The 19,568-nt window shown below is 37.1% G+C and overlaps 1 protein-coding gene across 5 annotated transcripts in view; it reads right to left on the reverse strand.

The window, feature by feature from the left end:
• Positions 1-19,568, reverse strand: part of PCGF5 (polycomb group ring finger 5) — a 121,322-nt gene that overhangs the window by 13,549 nt on the left and 88,205 nt on the right. For 4 of the 5 annotated variants that reach the window (XM_077878425.1, XM_077878426.1, XM_077878424.1 and 1 more), the window contains 2 exons: positions 8,927-9,025; positions 6,209-6,298 (listed from right to left, as the gene is read on the reverse strand). In XM_077878425.1, coding sequence (XP_077734551.1) covers positions 6,209-6,298; positions 8,927-9,025 — 189 coding nt within the window. Of the gene's footprint in view, positions 1-5,999; positions 6,070-6,208; positions 6,299-8,926; positions 9,026-19,568 lie in introns of all 5 variants that reach the window. The other variant, XR_013368235.1, reaches the window with a different exon arrangement.

The raw sequence follows: 19,568 nt of genomic DNA on the forward strand, positions 1-19,568 counted from the left end.
TCAGTGGGAAGTCTGTCTTTCCCTTTCCCTCTGCCCATCCCCCTGCTTGTGCATGCTCTCTCTCAAACGAGTAAGTAAAAAATTAAACTCAAAAAACTAGGAAGCAGAACACAACTGGGGGTAAATAGCTATAACATATATAACCAAAGATTCATACCCAGAATACATAAAGAGCTCCTAGAAGTTAGTGAGAAAAAGACAAACATCACAATGGAAAAACAACAGCAAGGCAACAGACAGGAAAATAAATTTCACAGAAGAAACAAAAAATTGATAATATGCAGGGTTGGTGAGGATGTCAGAAAATGGGCACTCTCATGTTACTGGTAGAATTAGACACTGCTAAAATATTTTAAGAGGGTAATTTGTCAATGTCTATCAATATTTAAAACATGTTACTCTGCTGTAAATCCACATCTGGAATCTAGCCAATGAATATGCTTGCACATGTGCAAAAGGATGTATTTTATATTAGAATATAGCATTATTTATAATGTTAAACTTGAAAAAAATCTAAATTTCCACAAAGGAGTGTGTGAATCAAATTATGCTGCAGCTACATATCAAGTTTGTTTATTCACCATGACATACCATCAAATGAAAAAAAGGAAGTTGCACAACAGTACAAATCATTCTATTTATGCTTCAAAAATGTGATGAACACTGCATGGATATAAACAGGATCATGTATTGTGATTAGTCTAGATAACTAAACACCTTCCACACTGAGATCTAATTCTGTAATTCTACACCCTCAACTAACAGATATGGAAGCCACAGGGTAAGCCAGTGGTCATGGATCACATTTCCTAAAATCCTATTACTCAAAAGATGGTCCAAAGATTAGATGCACTGGCATTCCCTGGGAGTATGTTAGAAATGCAGAGTCTTAGGCCCCACCCCCATACCTACTGAGTCAGAATCTGTATTTTACCAAGATCCCCAGGTGATTTCTACTGACATTAAAGTTTGAGAAGCACTGGTTTTAAGGTACATTTTCTCCCATTAATAAGCAAAGGATACAACATCTTTCTAGTATAACATCTTCAGGTGGCAATATTGTTACAAACTGAAAAATCTCTGAGAGTTAGCTAAGTTTAACCAGAGGTTTGGTTCCTAAAGATAAAAACCTTTCAAAAAATGCATCACAGTGAAGACAAGAATCCAGAAATTGCAAGGACTACAGAAAACAGGCTGAGCCTGAAGTGGAACTGCGCCCCAGGATAAAGAAAAGTAGCACAGATGCTGTGTGGCACAGGGAGATGTGCTGCTGCTCTTGAGAAACAGGCAAAACTGACTTCTCCAAGATCCCTCCTAGGAGTCTAAACATTGGACAAGGTAAGGTGATCAGAATATAGAGTGGCCTCGCCTGAGGCAGAAGACCAGGGTACAGAGGCAGCATCCAGAGTGAAGAGGGAAGAGAGCCACAGGGTTTACTCAGAGACGTAGGAGAGTGCAGAACATACAAAGAGGACACTCCTGCACACTGAAGAGATGAAAAAAACTGCAAAGATTCCAATTCCAGACAGATCAATCTAAAAATTTATTCCAATGCCAATCACAATCCCATTCTCAAGTTCATCTGAAAAAATAAACAGGTAAAACTAGCCAACACAATTTTAAAAAGAATAATGACCTTAGCCTTAACAAATATTAATTTAGGGACACCTGGGTGGCTCAGCGGTTGAGCATCTGCCTTTGGTTCAGGGCGTGATCCCAGATTCCAGGGATCGAGTCCCACATCGGGCTTCCTGCATGGAGCCTGCTTCTCCCTCTGCCTATGTCTCTGCCTCTCTCTCTCTGTCTCTCATGAATAAATAAAATCTTAAAAAATATATTAATATATATCCTTTTTAAAAAATTTTTATTTATGATAGAGAGAGAGAGAGAGAGGCAGAGACACAGGCAGAGGGAGAAGCAGGCTCCATGCACCGGGAGCCCAACGTGGGATTCAATCCCGGGTTTCCAGGATCGCGCCCTGGGCCAAAGGCAGGCGCTAAACCGCTGCGCCACCCAGGGATCCCCTATTAATATATATCCTAAAGCAATCTAGAAGGCCTATCTGCCTTGTAAATTAGTTGAAATTTATTCAAACTTATTCCAAATAAAATGGACAACTATGAGGGGCTTTAAATTGTGAGTGGTAAGTGACTGAATTTTTATAAAAACTATACATAATGAATAACATGATGTGGAGATAAGATCTGCTGAGAAGATCAAAACGATGTCCAGGAACATGCATGTACATATCTGTGTGTGTACACATGTGTATAGATACATATGCATAAATAATGGTGACAAAACACTGAGATAAAGTATGGCTTATTGAATAATATTTTTGGCAAAAAAAATCTTAGAATAAGTTAGACTCTTAGTCTTGTTGTAGGCATGTGTATGTAAGTAAACAAATCAATCATAGGTAAATCAAAATGTTTAATGTAAAAAACGTACTAGAAGCAAGTAAAAGAACCACAAGGTGGTCATGAGTTTAGGAAATCAGCTGACCCCAGCCCAAGGCACAGCCAGGTAGCAATAGCAGTAAGGCAGAGTAATGTGAGCTTTTCAGACATCCTGGCATCCTGCCGGCAGTGGAGAGTAGAGGTGGGGAGGGATGGAATTGCAACAAGTACACTATTAGGGGCTTGATCAAGAAATGACTGTTGCTAATTTGTCCATTCACTCTAGGTATCAGAATTCACCAATTACTATTATAATAATTCATAATTAGTTGGAACATGAGCAAAAATTTAAAATTTAACCAAAAACAAATGGGAAATGGAGATTTAAATAAATGACATGATCTTTAAGATATATCTTGCATAGTTTTGATCTTATAAAAGAAATTTTTCATTTGGTTTACTCTGTGAACAAATATTTATTGCGTATTTGTACTAGGTACTGCCCTAGGTACTAGAGACTCAGGAGTAAACAAATAATAATCCCTGTCCTCAGACTACATTTTAATTGGGGGACAAACAATAAACATAAATAAGTGGCATTGTATGCCAGGTGATATGAAAAAAATACCACAGAAAACAATCAAACATGAAAACAGATTGGGAGAATGCCATATTGGGAGTGGGGGTTGTGTTGTTAAGAAAAGCTGGAGGCGGGATCCCTGGGTGGCGCAGCGGTTTGGCGCCTGCCTTTGGCCCAGGGCACGATCCTGGAGACCCGGGATCGAATCCCACGTCGGGCTCCCAGTGCATGGAGCCTGCTTCTCCCTCTGCCTGTGTCTCTGCCTCTCTCTCTCTCTCTCTGTGTGTGTGTGTGTGACTATCATAAATAAAAAATAAAAAAAGAAAAAAAAAGCTGGAGGCCTCACTGAGAAGGTGACATAGAAGCAAAATTCTTTGAGGGAAGAGGGTGAAGAAAAGGATTCTGGTGGTGACTTAGGGAGGCAGGGGAAAGCCCAGTGTGTTAGAGGAAACAGAAGTGAGTGGGGCCAGAATGTGGTGAGCCAAAGAAGAGTAAAGAGTAAGATCACAGAAGTGTCTGGGAAAAATTATGGGGGTCTGTATCTATAGGTTCCTGGAAGGACCATGGTTCTTATCTACATGATAGGAGATGTCACTGGGGAGTTCAAAGCAGAGAAGTAACATGTTCTAACTTGTCTCAGGAGGATTGCTTTGGCTGCTGTTCTGGGCAAGGACAACAGGGGAGCCCCAGGTAGAGGCAAGAGTGGAAGCATGGAGCCTAGGTAGGAGATTTTTATAGAAGTTCTGGAGAATGGTGACAGTAGTTGGGCCCAGAGTGGTAGAAGTGGAAATGGTAAGAGATAACTGGATTCTGATCATGGTATTCTGATACGAGAGGTCGTAGAATATGCTAAGAATAGATGAAAGAAAAAGAAACTAATCTGGACTGATTAGGGATTTTGGCCTTGGAAACTGGAAAACTGCAACTCTAAATCTTGGGACTACTGAGATTGTAAAGACTGAAGCTGGAAATGGTTTTGGAGGAGAACAAATAGAAAAACAGGTTTGTCATGCTGAAAAAATTAAATGGACTAATATATTACTTACCATTGTACTAAATATAAAATGTGATCATTTTTCTATTGATTTAGTTTTTACCTAATGAAAAATCGTAAGGTACTGAACCATTCTCCCAACCAACTTTTATTAAAATATGCCTTAAACAGGGATCCCTGGGTGGCGCAGTGGTTTAGCGCCTGCCTTTGGCCCAGGGCGCGATCCTGGAGACCCGGGATCGAATCCCACGTCGGGCTCCCAGTGCATGGAGCCTGCTTCTCCCTCTGCCTATGTCTCTGCCTCTCTCTCTCTCTCTCTCTGTGACTATCATAAATAAAAATAAAAAATAAAAAAAATATGCCTTAAACAACAGGAATTTAAACTATCAGATGTGTAACCAGAAACAGAATGAAGTAAAGACTGACTTAACGGATAGTCAACAACAGTTTCTACAAATTAGCTCTTTCATGCTTTGACTTTAAAATAACTGGCAGTGTGGGTGACCTCTAAGAAGGGATTGTGTGAAGGACAAGCGAGTGCTAGCAGAGGTCTTGCAATAGATGACTTTTTACATCTCTTCAACAAACAAACTAGGTTTCTTACAGCAATCTTAGTCCTAGCACTTGAAAATCATTAACACATATTAAAATGCCAATGACTTATCAAAGAAAGCTAAAAGAATATCATTATGATATTATATGTAATATCACAGTATCAAGGCCCCAAGTGGGCTGAACAAGGGAGAACGGACTACCTCTGTACTCTGATCTGCACCTGGTACCTGAAACATTTTGGTTGAAGGATTCAGTGTGGGTAATGTAGAACCATTTCAAAAAACTATAAATAATGTCCTAAAAAGGCAGATAGTAGTTTACCAAATACAAAGATAATTAGATTTGTTTTTTAAAAAATGAGGCTTAGAGAGATCTAATATGTTCTTCCAGGGCACATGACTAGCAGGTAACTGGTACTACAACATAATTTTTTCTTCCTGGTCATGAGAATTCAGCCTCATAAGGAAGGCTTTACGCAAGTGGGACTCAGGAAAAAAAAAATCTGACTTTAGAAGTTAGGTGCTTCATTTGTTGTTCTATCAAGACATTTCTGAAAAACATAGCTAATTTTCCTGTCCATTGAATACAACACAATAAAAATGTTTTGAGGTTTTATAACCATTCCACAGATGTTCACATTCCATAGAAATATGTTTTTGAAGCACCGTAACATGGCAACTGTCATTATATTCAGATTCTGTATTACCTGTCTTTGAGATTACATTTCTTAATTTTGTCTTTATAGTTTATATTTTCATAAGAAAATGTAGTAAGACCTAGCTTATTAGAGAGATTAAAATACACATAGTTTAGAAGTATGACATATTGTACCATAAACACCATAGAATCTTAATGTCCGACAGGACCTTGGAAGTCACCTAGTACAACCTTCTAGTCAATCTCAATGTGTATTCATGTAATCAGATTATAAAGAGAATTTCTGGTAGCATTACTACTACATTCCTCACTCAGCTTTATAAACCCTAGTCCCTCAGATTTCCTTACTATCAATGTTATACATAACTCTGAAAAGATATGCTTGAACCTTCTCATTAACCCTAAGCAGACATATGGTACAAAATACCATATGGGTTTTTTGGATTTTCTCAGGTTTTCTCCTTTTACATCATTTCTCCCATATTATCTAGGGCCTAAGCCACAATCTAATTCTGATGTCAGAAAACCACTGCAAACTCACTTACCCTTTGGTCCAATTTTACACTTTCATATAAAGGAGGTACCTGAAAAAAAATTTACCTACATTCTACCCTATCTGTCCCCTCTGCCATAATCAAAAAGTAGTATCAACCATTAAACGTACTAATCAGGGCAAAACTTAAGTCTCCTCACTTGATTCCATGTAGTTAGAAGTTCCTGTATTTTATAGGGGTTTAAAAAAAATATAAGTGCCATCTTCTCTGTCTTGAGGTTAGTAGAGTTCTGAACATATTTAGATGGGTTTTTAACTCACCTTAAATATAACAAAACCACATTTAACACAGATCTTGGTCTTGTACTTGGGACCAATTATCATGGAACAGCTGGGATAAACAGTAAAAGGAATCAGTTTCTTCTCTTTCCCAAGCTAGTTTTGTTTGTTTGTTTCTAAGTAATACTGTTAAATATGAGTAACAAAATGGCATATAACTATACACGTAGATAAATATAAAAGCAAATTACGTTTTCGCCTCTTAGTCGCCATCTTGTCATGTAGATGAATTCCATAGTGTGATCCTTCCCCATAATTTCACCATTGCACAGCACATCCAACTTTAAAAAGAATAGTTACAGATCCATTAACATAATTTTTAATTTATTAGCTTCTTATACTTTCCCCCCAAATTTCAAAAAAGATTCAAATAGGTATAACAAAATAGAAGTATTAACCATTATTCAAAAAGAACACTGAATATTTTTATTTAAAGCACTTGATCCATCTCATAACTATTAACAATTCAGATATAAGTAACATAAAGCAGTACTGGTCTTGTCCCACATACCTGTCACTCAAGTCTATACATATAATTTTAGAACGCAGTGTAAGCTTTCTCACTCCATGTCTCTGCAACCTTAAAGGTTTAGACATATTTCTGTGATTGCCTCTTACAGAATGAGAAGGAACTGTGAGATCTCACAGCACCTTTGGCTTATGGATTCACTTCTCAGAATGCTTTCACCTTCTCAAGATTAGAGGACTTGCTTTCCTCTTGTTATTTTGTATTCAAAGAAGATAAACGAATGAATGTGAATAGAAAATTTATGGGGACTTCAAGGCATTTGAGAATTTCTGGTAACTGCCTGCAGCTAAGTTGATAGAACAATTAGGACCATGCCACAAGCCTGTATCTTCTAGGGCTTTCTGGCCTGTTTTGCTCAGTTGGTAATTTACATAATACTTACAAGATCCTCTTCTCACCTTTCATCAAACTTCAAAAAAGGCTGTGCTTTCCAAAGCTCACTTTTGCTTTAAAGTTGCAGGAACCAAACAACCCTCCAAAATACTTAATTAAGAAGGCCCCAGGAACTGTGGTGATTTATCAATTCAATAAAACATAGTTAAATGTTTATCATAGGTCCCTATAAATAAAACATTTCAATTCTCTAGCTATTAAAGGCAAACTATGATAGAGTTTAAAGTGTGAGAAGGGGAAGAAGAATGGGTTTTAAATAATTCTGTGTCTGGTTAGACAGACTAGAGAGTTTTGAACTTTAAGTCTAAAATGAGTAGTGTTCCAATTGCATTAGACGAATTTTTAGCTAAATTAAACTGATGCTTTTTGATGACTTATTTTGACTTCCATGGACCTCAAAATGTTTTTTTAGACATTTTTAAAAGGACAAAGTAGATAATTTTATTTTTTTATCTTGCATGCAAAATAAATTCATAAGCAAAGAGATTTAGGATGCAACACCTAATTAGGTATAGTGCTTCTGTTGTCATTTAAAAAAACTATCTTGCCCAATTAGCAATGCTGTTGCAAAAGCTTCAGCTGTTAGATATTTCATTAAAATATCACCTTATGCGTTAGACAGCAAAATAAGGGGAGGACCAGTGAATTTTCCTAAAAATCATAGGAAAAGTCCTATCCCTGTTGTTTTCTATGGAGAGATATAATATGTGCCAGCAGTGAGACTGTATAAAGAAAAGATCCTCGAAGCTCTAACAAGTTCCTTGGAAACTAGAAAATAACTCAATGGGTCACACTTAAAAGTAAGGAAATAAAACTGCATGTGGTAATTTTTAAGAAGAGAATTAAGTACAAAAACCAAATCATAAAAACAATTTCATTTTCTATTTTCACTGTTACCTAAGTTGTTATCTTTTATTTTACCAAGTCCATATGGTTTTGATTAACTTCTATAATTTTTTCCCTACGGTAAAAGTTGATGTCTCTGGAAATGTTCTGATATTTGTAGGAACAAACCACAGTAAGAATTTTTAATTCATAGGTTAATTAATTGTCTGAGAGAAGTTTTTAAATAAATTTAGGATCAGAGGCTTCCTCAAAATACAGACTTAAGATTTGTCAATGCCTGTGTTCAAATCCTATTTTATTTCTCCTATGATAAACTGCTCATATTAAGATTAGTGTACATAATGAAGAACTAATGTTGCCTTTGATATCTTGGTTTATACAGGAAATTAGTCTCGGTTTTTTCGTTTCTTCAGAAGCTACTATCAAAACCCAAAGGGGAAGAAGAGAAATTAATATAAGTTGTTAAGACTGCCATTTGAGCAGGTGAGAAATAGTAGCCAAATCTCCTCTTTACGTTATATCTATACTCCTAGGATCACTAAACATTGAACACCTTACAAGCTGTGCTGTGATCAACATGAGGGCAATTTACCTCTCCTGTAAGGAAACTGGTAAATTGCATTTATGCGGATGCCATTATGTTGGTTTTACCTACTGCTAAACAGTATCATTTTTGCATAGCACAGAATTAAAGGAACATTATTTACAAAATCCTTTTACATAAAAAGACAATGTTTTACATTCTGAAAAAGAAGTCTATAAGGACCTAGTAAAAATGGATCTCAAAGGTCTTGCTAAAAAACAAAAACAAAAATGCTAAAAGCATGTTGGCAGTAAAAAAAAAAATAAAAAAATCCAGTTAGCTGTGGTATTTATTTTGGGAACACATAACTTATTTAAGTATCTCTTCTAATTGTAAACCACTAAATGCTTTTAGTATCGTGTTTTAGTCAGATGTTAAATTAAAAATTATAGATTATATACAGAGAATACTATATTCTCAGAATTAAATGTTTAACATGAAAATAACCTAAGTTTCCACAAAAATTTAATGTATTCTCAGTTAATATTTACTTCTTTTGTTAGAATTTTACTTCAGATCAGAATTATCAAAATGATCAAGATGAGATTATTAACTTACCTCATAAGAACTTGGAAGTTTTAGTTTTAAACTTAAAAATTTTTTAATAGTTCCCACAGTTACACGTGTAGAACATCGAATGAATTTCTTCATTAAACCCTAAAGGAAATACAGATTACTAATTAAAACATTCTACCTTATTTTAGTGAAACCAGAGGTGTTACTTCCACTATCATTTTAAATATTTTCAAAATATATTCTAAAAACATTTCAAATTATGGTCCTTTAGTACTAGTGAGTAAAAACTGTTCCCAATTCTTGGATACTTACATGATGTTCTTGAAGAATGTATTATCATGTATACTAGGAAAATCCTAGGAAATCGATAATCTGCATACCTTTAGACAATTTGGTTAACAACACATTATGAGTTTAATAAAAAATTAAGGTCACAAAAAGCATATAAAATATATAATATTACTTCTAAAAGTATTAGGAATATTTTTAAAAAAGTCTCAGAACTTGAAAATATCTTTTAAAAGAGCAGTGATTTCAAATGGGGCTCTAAGGACCCCCAGGGTTCAACAGAGGCCAGTTAGGCTACAAGATCCCCTACAAATAATAGTCAGGTGTAATGGACTCTGGTTGGGGAGAAACATGCCCCAGTCAGGGTCTGATGTGCTGTGGCAGTATTTTACTGGAAGAACAATGTTCTGTGTGCCTTGATTTTTCTCATTTTATTAGCAGTACTAATTAAGCATGAATATCACTAAAATATAAAAACCAATCCAAATGAATGCTCAAACTGAAAATTAGTCAGAATGAGGTTTGTAGACATGATAAACATGAACTAATTTCTGAAACAAAATTACATTTCCAAACCTTAAAAGTTATCAATAGTAAAACAAAAACCAGCAATTCAATCTTTTGAAGATATAAAGTATTACTTCTACTTCTAATGTACATGATATTAGGTCAGCAAGCAGAATTGTTCTTAAATTAACCAAGTCAAAAGTAGAGCCATTTGTAGGGAACCTGGGTGGCTTAGTCAGTTAGTGTTGGACTCTTGATTTTGGATCAGGTCATGATCTCAGGGTTATAAAATCAAGCTCCACCTTGGGCTCCATGCTGGGTGCAGAGTCTGCTTAAGAGTCTCCCTCTCCAGCCCTCCCCACAAACACACGCATTCTCTCTCTCTAAAAAAAAAAAAAAAAAAATAGAGCTATCCAGGTAGTATCTATTAGTAAATGTATTCCTGGGAAAATATATTTCCTAGCAAAGACCAGCAGAAACACATTTACAAATGATAGTTGGTCACTATTCAGATGATAAAGTATCCATTGAAAGAAGTCAGAAGTTACATCTAAATCCAAACATACTCTAGCCATTTCAAATGGGAAGCCTGATATTCTAGACAGCATGGAAACAAAGGGATAAATACGAACATAGATCTTCCCTGTTGTCTATTTTCATCATTTCAACTACCCCAAGGTTTCTTGTCTATTTTCTTGTTCCAAACAGTTTATAGAGAATTCTTAGCACATTTTCTATATTTAAGTTAGAGTATAATATGGAGTACTGGAAGACCCTCTAAATGTATCCCCCTCTGCAAAGAAATCTCAGGTGTTACAAGAATCTATAGAAATGACCATGGCATCACTACCCATAACTTTTCAGAAATTGTTAATAAGGATAGAAGTGTCAGTAGAGTTAAGGGAAGATTTTAAAACTAGGCAAAAGTCCGTTTCTGGAATTTATGATTTAATAAAGTTTGACATTAATCTCTAATGAAATTCTGGCCTGAATTACTTGATTTGTAAGTACTCAGAAAAATGACAATATAATAATTATGCATTTTCTTTCTATAGAAACAGTTTACAATTATACCAAAGAAACCTTGCTATTTCCTAGCTAGGTATATCCTGAAATTGCTATACAGATCTCTGAAAAGTAATCAACACGTTTTAAGAGAGACAATGACAATTAAGAGTGCTCAGCAGAGATGACAAGGATGGTGGGGAGAAACTTAGATGACCAGAAGAGCAGCGCTTCTTTCCTGCCATTTCATTTCATAACACACACACAGAATATAGAAACAGATGTACTATACACAGGGTGTTAAGGGGAAACTGCTGCCTGGGACAATGGCTACACAGCCCAGGCCGTGCCAGCTGCTCTGGTGGGATCAACATTTCAGGCTACCCCATATATCTGAAGAAATATTATATGGAATAAAGACTTATTTTGTGTTACCAGAAGGTTACCTTTCCTTTTCATGGCACAATGCCCTCGTTTTCTAACCTCTCCTGGCCTCAAACTCAGGCCAGGAGAGGAAGAGTTCAAAAAAGGCTCCTTTCTGGAGGCATTTTCACGCTTTATTCCTTTTTTAATTTTTTTTGAAAAAAGATTTTATTTACTCATGAGAGAGAGAGAGGCAGAGACACAGGCAGAGGGCTCCATGCAGGGAGCCCGATGTGAGACCTGATCCCAGGACTCCGGGATCACACCCTGAGCCAAAGGCAGACGCTCAACCGCTGAGGCACCCAGGCATCTATCCCTTTCTTTTAGAGGAGTTAAGAGACTATATCTGAAATCAGCTAGCGGTCAATATCGTTGGTTACGCAGTCTTCTATTTGTAGGATATAATTCAACTAACTTTAGTTCTTATGATAATGGTTGAGGTTTTTGTTTATTTTTTTTTTAAAGATTTTATTTATTTGAGAGAGAGAGGGAGAGAGAGAATAAGCATACAGTATGCGGCCTTTGTGTCTGGCTTTTCACTTGGCATGTTTTCAAGGTTTATTCATGTTGTAGCATGTATTAGTATTTGATTCTAGTTTATAGTTTATATAACCCCTTATCAGATAGATCATTTGCAAATACCTTCTCTTATTCAGTAGGTTGCCTTTTTGTTTGCTGGTAGCTTCCTTTGCTGTGCCAAAGCTTTTAATTTTGGTGTAGCCCCAATATTTTATTTTTGCATTTTATTTCCCTTGTTCAAGGAGACATATCCATAAATATGTTGCAAGGGGGTATCCAAGAGATTACTGCCTATTTTTTCTTTTAAAGGAATTTTATGGTTTCAGATCTACATTTAAGTCTTTAAACCATTTTGAGTTTATTTTTGTGTATGATGTAATAAATTAGTCCAGTTTCTTTCTTTTGCATGTAGCTGTACAGTTTTCTCAGCACCACTTATTGAAAAGACTGTCTTATCCTGATTGTATATTCTTGCCTCTTTGTTATGGGTTAATTGATCATATAATTAAGGGTTTATTTCTGGACTTCCCACTCTATTCCACTGATTTACATGTCCATTTTTGTGCCAGTATCTTACTGTTTTGATTACTATAGCTTTGTAGTAGATCCTGAAATCAGGGATTGTGGTGCTTCCAGCTTTGTTATTCTCAAAACTGCTTTGAATATTCAAATCTCTTGTGGTTTCATACAAAATTTAGGATTATTTGTTCCAGTTTTATGAAAAATGTTATTTGTATTTTGATAGGAATTGCATTTAATCTGCAGACTGCTTTGAGAAGTATGGACATTTTAGCAATATTAATTCCCCCAATCCATGAGCATATCTTTACATTTGTGTCATCTTCAATTTCTTCCATAATTTCTTCTCGTTTTCAGAGTACAGGTCTTCCCCCTCTTTACACATACTAGAAGATGTATTATTTTTGGTGTAGTTATAAATGAAATTGTATGCCTAATTTCTCTTTCTACTACTTTGTTATTAGTGTAACAGATTTCCTTAATTTTATATCCTGCAACTTTACTGACTTCATGTATCAGTTGTTTTTTGGTAGTCGTTAGGGTATTCAAAATGTGGTATCATATCATCTGCAAATAATGAGATTAACTACTTTTTACCAAGTTAGATGATTTTTCTTTTTGTTTGAGAATTTCTTTTTATCTGCTCAGCTAAGACTTCCAGTACTATGTTGAATAAAAGCAGCAAGAATGGACATTTTTGTCTTGGTCCTGTTCTCAAAGGAAAAGCTGTTTTTCACCACTGAGTATGTTAGCTGTGGGTCTTTCATATATGGCCCTTTTTATTTTGAAGTATGTTCCCTCTAAACCTACTTTGTTTAGAGTTTTTATCATGAACAGATGTTGTATTTTATCAAATGTTTTTTCTAAATCTGTTGAGAAAATTGCATGGTTTTTGTCGTTCCTCTTGTTAATGTGATGTAACATACTGATTTGCCAATACTGACTCACCCTTTCATCCCTGGAATAAATTCCACTTGATTGGGGTAAATGATTCTTTTACCTTGTATATAATTCTTGTATCTTTGAATTGAGCTTGCTAATATTTTATTGAGGAATTTTGCATCTTTGTTCATCAGGGTTGTTTGCCTATAGTTTTTTTTTTTTTTTTTTTTTTTTGTAGTGTCTTTCTGGTTTCAGTAATGCTGGCCTTGTAGAATGAATTTTGAAGATTTCCTTCTGCTTCTGTCTTTTCTAATAGTTGAGAAGAATAGGTATTAACTCTTCTTTAAATGTTTTGTAGAATTCACCTCTGAAGCAATGAGATCCTAGACTTTTGTTTGTTGAGAGTTTTTGATTACTGATTCAATTTTGTTACTAGAAACCAGTCTGTTCAAATTTTCTATTTTTTCCTGATTCAGTTTTGGAAGATTGTATGCTTCTAGAAATGTATTAATTTCTTCTAGTCTATCCCAATTTCTCTTCTTTCATTTCTGGTATTATTTGAGTCTTTTTTTTTCTTTTTGAATTTAGCTAAAGGTTTATCAATTTTGCTGATCTTAAAAAAAGAACTGGTTCTTCTTTTTTTTTTTTTAAAGATTTATTTATTCATGAGAGAGACACACACACACACACACACACACACAGAGAGAGAGAGAGAGAGAGAGAGAGAGAAGGGGGCAGGCAGAGACACAGGCAGAGGGAGAAGCAGGCTCCATGCAAGGAGCCCGATGTGGGACTTGATCCTGGGACTCCAGGATCACGCACTGGGCCAAAGGCAGGAGCCAAACCCTGAGCCACCTGGGGATCCCCAAGAACTGGTTCTTTGAAAATATTTTAATTATTAATTTTAGAGACTGCATGTGTGTGAGTGGGGAGAAAGGCGGAGGGGGAAAGGTGGAGGAAAAGGGAGAGAGAATATGAACCAGGCTGCACAGGGTACAGAGCCTGATGAGGGCCTCAACCACTTGATCCCAAGACCATGACCTAAGCTGAAGCCAACAGTTGGACACTTAACTAACTGAGCCACCCAAGTGCCCACTAGCTCTTGGTTTCATTGATGTTTTTTCTTTTTTTTTTTTTTTAGTTACCATTTACTTCTACTCTAATCTTTATCATTTTCTTCCTTTTGCTAACTTTAGACTTTTTTTCCTAGTTCCTTTAAGTATAGGTTAGAGATTTTTTTCTTATTTCTTAAGATAATCCTGTATTGCCATAGATTTTTCTCATTTAATTTTGAGAGTGTGTGTGTGCGGGACAGCTGAGTGGCTCAGTGGTTGAGCGTCTGCCTTTGGCTCAGGACATGATCCCTGGATCCAGGATTGAGTTCCACATCAGGCTCCTTTCAGGGAGCCCGCTTCTCCCTCTGCCTATGTCTCTGCTTCTCTCTCTGTGTCTCTCATAAATAAAATCTTAAAAAAAAAAAAAAAAAAAAAAAAAAGAATGTGTGTGCAAGCAGGGGGGGGTGGAGACCAGAGGGAGAGGAAGAAATAATCTCAAGCAGATTCTATGGCCAGTGCTGAGCCTGACACAGGGCACAGTCTCACAACCTGGAGATCATGAACTGAGCTGAAATCAAGAGTCAGATGCTTAACCAACTGAGCCACCCAGGTGCCACTGAACTTCCCTCCTAGAACAGCTTTTGCTACATTCCAAAGACTTTGGATGGTTGTATTTCCATTTTTATCTGTCTTCATGTATTTTTTGATTTCCTTTGATTTCTTCACTGACCCATTGGTTGTTTGGTAATATGTTGTTTAGCCTCCATGTGTTTATGTTGTTTTTTTCAGTATTTTTCTTGTAACTGATCTCTAGTTTCATACCATTATGATTGGTATAGACGCTTTTTATGATTGGTCTTCTTAAATTTATTGAGACTTGTTTTGTGGCCTAATATGTAGTCTATCCTAAACAATGTTCTATGTACACTTGAACAGAATGTGTATTGTTTTGGGATGAGATATTCTATATATATTTGTTAAGTCCAGACTTTCCAGACTTAAATCTGTTAAGCTCTCTATATATCTGGCCTAATGTGTCATTCAGAGCCATTGTTTCCTTGTTGATTTTTTTTCAAGATTTTATTTATTTATTCATGAGAGAGAGAGAGAGAGAGAGAGAGAGAGATAGGCAGAGACACAGGTAGAGGGAGAAGCAGGCTCCATGGTGGGGGCCTGACGCGGGACTCAATCTCGTGTCTCCAAGATCACGCCCCGGGCTGAAGGTGGCACTAAACCGCTGAGCCACCTGGGCTGCCCTCGTTGATTTTCTGTCTGGATGATCTGTCAATGTTAAGAGCAGTGTTAAAGTGTTCAACTATTATTGTATTATTGTTAATTTCTCCCTTTATGTCTGTTAATATTTACTTTATGTATTTAGGTTCTCTGATTTTGGATGCACATATATTTACAATCAATTGTTAAATACTTTTGTTGGCTAGATCCCTTTATCATTATGTAGTGCCCTTCTTTGTCTCTTGCTACAGTCTTTGTTTTAAAGTCTATTTTGTCTGATATAAGTATTACTACCCTGTGCTATTTTTTTCCTTGCTTCCATTTGCATGGAAAATCTTTCTACCCCTTTACTTTCAGTCTATATGTGTCTTTAGGACTAGAGTGAGTCTCTTGTAGGTATCATGTAGATGGCCTTTTTAACTTATTTTTTATTCTTTTATTTATTTTTTATTTTTTACCCATTGGTTACCCTAAATCTTTTGATTGAAGCATTTATTCCACTTACATTTAAAGCAATCATTGATAGGTATGTATCTATGTATTGCCATTTTGTTAATTGTTTTCTGGTTGTTTTAGTTCTTCTCTGTTCCTTTCTTCCTCTTCCTTGTGGTTTGATGGCTCTCTTTAGTGTTAAGCTTGGATTCTTTTCTTATTTTTTTGTATATTATAGGTTTTTGATTTGTGCTTACCACTGGACTCATATATAGCATCCTATGTCTATAACAGCAGTCTGTATTAATTTCATGATCTCTTAAATTTAAATTTAAACACATTCTAGAAGAATTAAATTTTTACTCCCTCCTCAATGTTTTATGTATTTTATATCTTTTTATTTTGGGTATCCCCATGACTAATATTTGGGGATATAACTGATTTTACTACTTTGTGTTTTAACCTCCATACTGGCTTTATAAGTGTTCTAATATCTTTACTACATGTTTATTTTTACCTGTGAAATTTTTTTCCTTTCATAATTTTATTTCTACTTACAGTCTCTTCTTTTCACTTAGAGTTTCCATTAGTATTTCTTTTTTTTTTTTTTTTATGATAGTCACACACACACAGAGAGAGAGAGAGGCAGAGACACAGGCAGAGGGAGAAGCAGGCTCCATGCACCGGGAGCCCGATGTGGGATTCGATCCCGGGTCTCCAGGATCGCGCCCTGGGCCAAAGGCAGGCGCCAAACTGCTGCGCCACCCAGGGATCCCCCATTAGTATTTCTTATAAGGCTAGTATAGTGATGAACTCTTTTAGCTTTTTTATCTGGAAATCTCTTATATATCTCTCACTTTTGAACAGTAAATTATCCTTGTTTGTAAGTTATACGTTTTTTCCTTTCAGCACTTCTGGCCTGCAATATTTCTGCTGAAAAATCACCTGATATTCTTTTTTTTTTTTTTTTTTTTAAGATTTTATTTATTCATGAGAGACACAGAGAAAGAGGCAGAGACATAGGCAGAGGAAGAAGTAGGCTCCTTGCAGGGAGCCCGATGCGGGACTTGATCCCTGGACCCAGGACCGCACCCTAAACCAAAGGCAGACACTCAACTGCTAAGCCACCCAGGCGTCCCATCAGCTGATATTCTTAAAGGGATTTCCCTTATATGTAACTCTGTTTCTTCACTGCTTTTAAGATTCTCTCTTCGTCATTACTTTTTGGTATTTTATTATCATGAACTTCCTTGGGTTCACCTCATGAGGAACTCTCTGTGATTCCTGGACCTGGATGTCTATTTCCTTCCAGACTGGGAAAGTTTTCAGCTATTATTTCTGTAAATAAGTTTTCTGTGCCCTTCTCTCTTTTGCTTCTGGAATCTCTATAATGTGAATGTTTTTATGCTTGATGATGTTTTAAATTCACTTCACCTTAATTTTTATTTATTACTATTTTTTTTGTGGTTCAGCTTCATTGCTTTCCATTACCCCGTCTTCCAGTATGCTAATCCCTTCTTGATCCACTAATCTGTTGATTCTCTCTAGTATATTCTTCATTTCAGTTATTATACACTTCAGTTCTGACTAGTTCTTTTTTTATCTATCTCTTTGTTGAAAAGTTCTCAGTGAGTTCTTTGACTCTTATGTCTGGTGTGTATCTTTTTTAAAAAATATTTTTATTTATTTGAGAGAGAGAGAGCATGAGCAGGGGGGTGGGCACAGGGAGAGGGAGAAGCAGATTCCTCATTGAGTAGGAAGCCCAACATTGGACCCTGAGATCATGACGTGAGCCAAAGGCAGATGCTTAACCAACTGAACCACCCAGGCACCCTAAGTATGGTGAATATCTTTATGACCATTACTTTGAACTCTTTATTAGGCATATTGCTTACTTCCATTTCATTTAGCTCTTCTGTAATTTTGTCTTTTTCTTTCATTTGGGACATATTCCTGTCTCATTTTGTCTCTCTCTTTCTATATACTAAGTAAGTCAGCTATATCTCCTCGTTTTGAAATAACTGGCCTTATGTAGAAGAGGTCCTATAGTGAAATACCTCTGGTCACCAGAACAAGGTGCTCCAGGTGTGTCCCCTGTGTGGGCTGCCTGTACCTTCCTATTGTGGTTGAGCTGTGATTGCTGTGGACATGCTGGTGAGTGAACCTGGCCTTCAGCCAGGTTGGCCACAATGACCTGCTTCACCTGCTGTGGGCACACTGGGCAGGGTTTGTTCCCCATGCTGTTAAGAGGTCTGGCTGAAGCTGCCATGGCTTGCTTGTGGGCAGGGGCTGGCACACAGCCTAGCATTCTTGCTTAGCTGCTAGGAAGGTGTGGATGCAATGATGGGCTGGGCTTGCCTCCTTCCTGAGAGGCTTGGGTGCACCTGCCATGGGCTCATTGATGAGTGGGGCTGGTACTCAGTCTAGCTGTCTGTAATTAACCTCTGCAACAGCTGCAGACACATTGAAGGGCAGGGCTTGCCCTGTGTAGCTAGCTAAAAGGCCTGGATGCAGGAACTAAGGGTGTGCTGGTGTGTGGGATTAAATGTTCTCCTCCCTAGGACAGGAGTCACTTTGGAATGGTGTCAGGTCTGGCTAGGACTGCCTATTGGGCATGGCAGAGCAGGAGCTACTTAGGAGGGATATCTGCAGAACTGAATGTGTTCAGTGGGGTAAATATGCAGGGGAATCCAGGAGTGTGGGTTATGTGGTGTTAGCAAGGTAGATGGAGAGTGTCAGAACTGGTTCCTGCAAGCATCCAGCTACCTAGGCTGGGGGAGGGCAAGAAAAATAGCATCTGCAAACAGTTTTGTTTCTGGAGAAATCTGCAGATCCCTGCCCCACTGGTACAGGTTCTAAGATTAGTTGATATTATCCTTCACATATACCTCAAGTGCTTTTCAAATTGTTGCTGCTGTGTTTCAGGCCAAGTTAGTGTGCTGGCTCTCTGAGGGTAGGTACTTGGGTTTCCTATCACCATTCAGCTCTCCTAGAGTTAAGCAACACTGGTTTTCAAAACCAGACATAATAGGAACTCATTTTCCCAGTACGGGTCCCCAGGACTGGAAGTGACTGGTATGGGGTCTGATCTCCTTGCTCCTCTGTGCCTTTGATGTCCCTCCTGTTTGTGGTTACTATGCTTTCCAACTACATCTTCACTCCTTTTACCTTTTTTTTTTTTTTTTTTAAAGATTTTGTTTATTTACTTGAGAGAGAGCAAGTGAGAGATAGAGCATAGGCAGGAGGAACAACAGAGGGAGAAGAAGACTCTCCACTGAGCAGGGAGCCCAGTGTGGGGATGGATCACAGGACTCCAGGATTGTGACTTGAGCTGAAGGCAGACGCTTAGCCGGCTGAGCCACCCAAGCGCTCCTCTTTTCACCCTTTTTGATGTAGCTGCCTTTTCTATGACAAGCTGTGGAAGATCTGTTCTGCCAGTCTTGAGGTCATTTTTAGAGTTAGTTGCAACATATGTAGTTGCTGCTTTGGTGTGTTCTGTGGGACATGGTGAGCTCAGGATCCTGTATGGCCTTCATCTCTCTTCTGTTCTTATACTTTCATTTAAAAGTTTACATATGGTTTCTTTTAGTTCTCTGCACACATTTAAAATGGATGATTTAAAATCTGTATAGGTCCAATGTCTAGACTTCTTCAGGGATAGTTTTAATTGACTATTTTTCCTGTTTATGAGCTATACTTTAATTCTATTTTTCTCATAATTTTTTTTGTTGAAACTTGACATTTAAAATAATAGAATATGGCAGCAATGGAAATCAGGTTCCCACATGCCTCTTAGGGCTTGTTACTGTGGCTGTATCTTG

This window comes from Canis aureus, chromosome 29 (genome assembly GCF_053574225.1).
Source record: "Canis aureus isolate CA01 chromosome 29, VMU_Caureus_v.1.0, whole genome shotgun sequence".
Taxonomy (NCBI): Eukaryota; Metazoa; Chordata; class Mammalia; order Carnivora; family Canidae; genus Canis; species Canis aureus.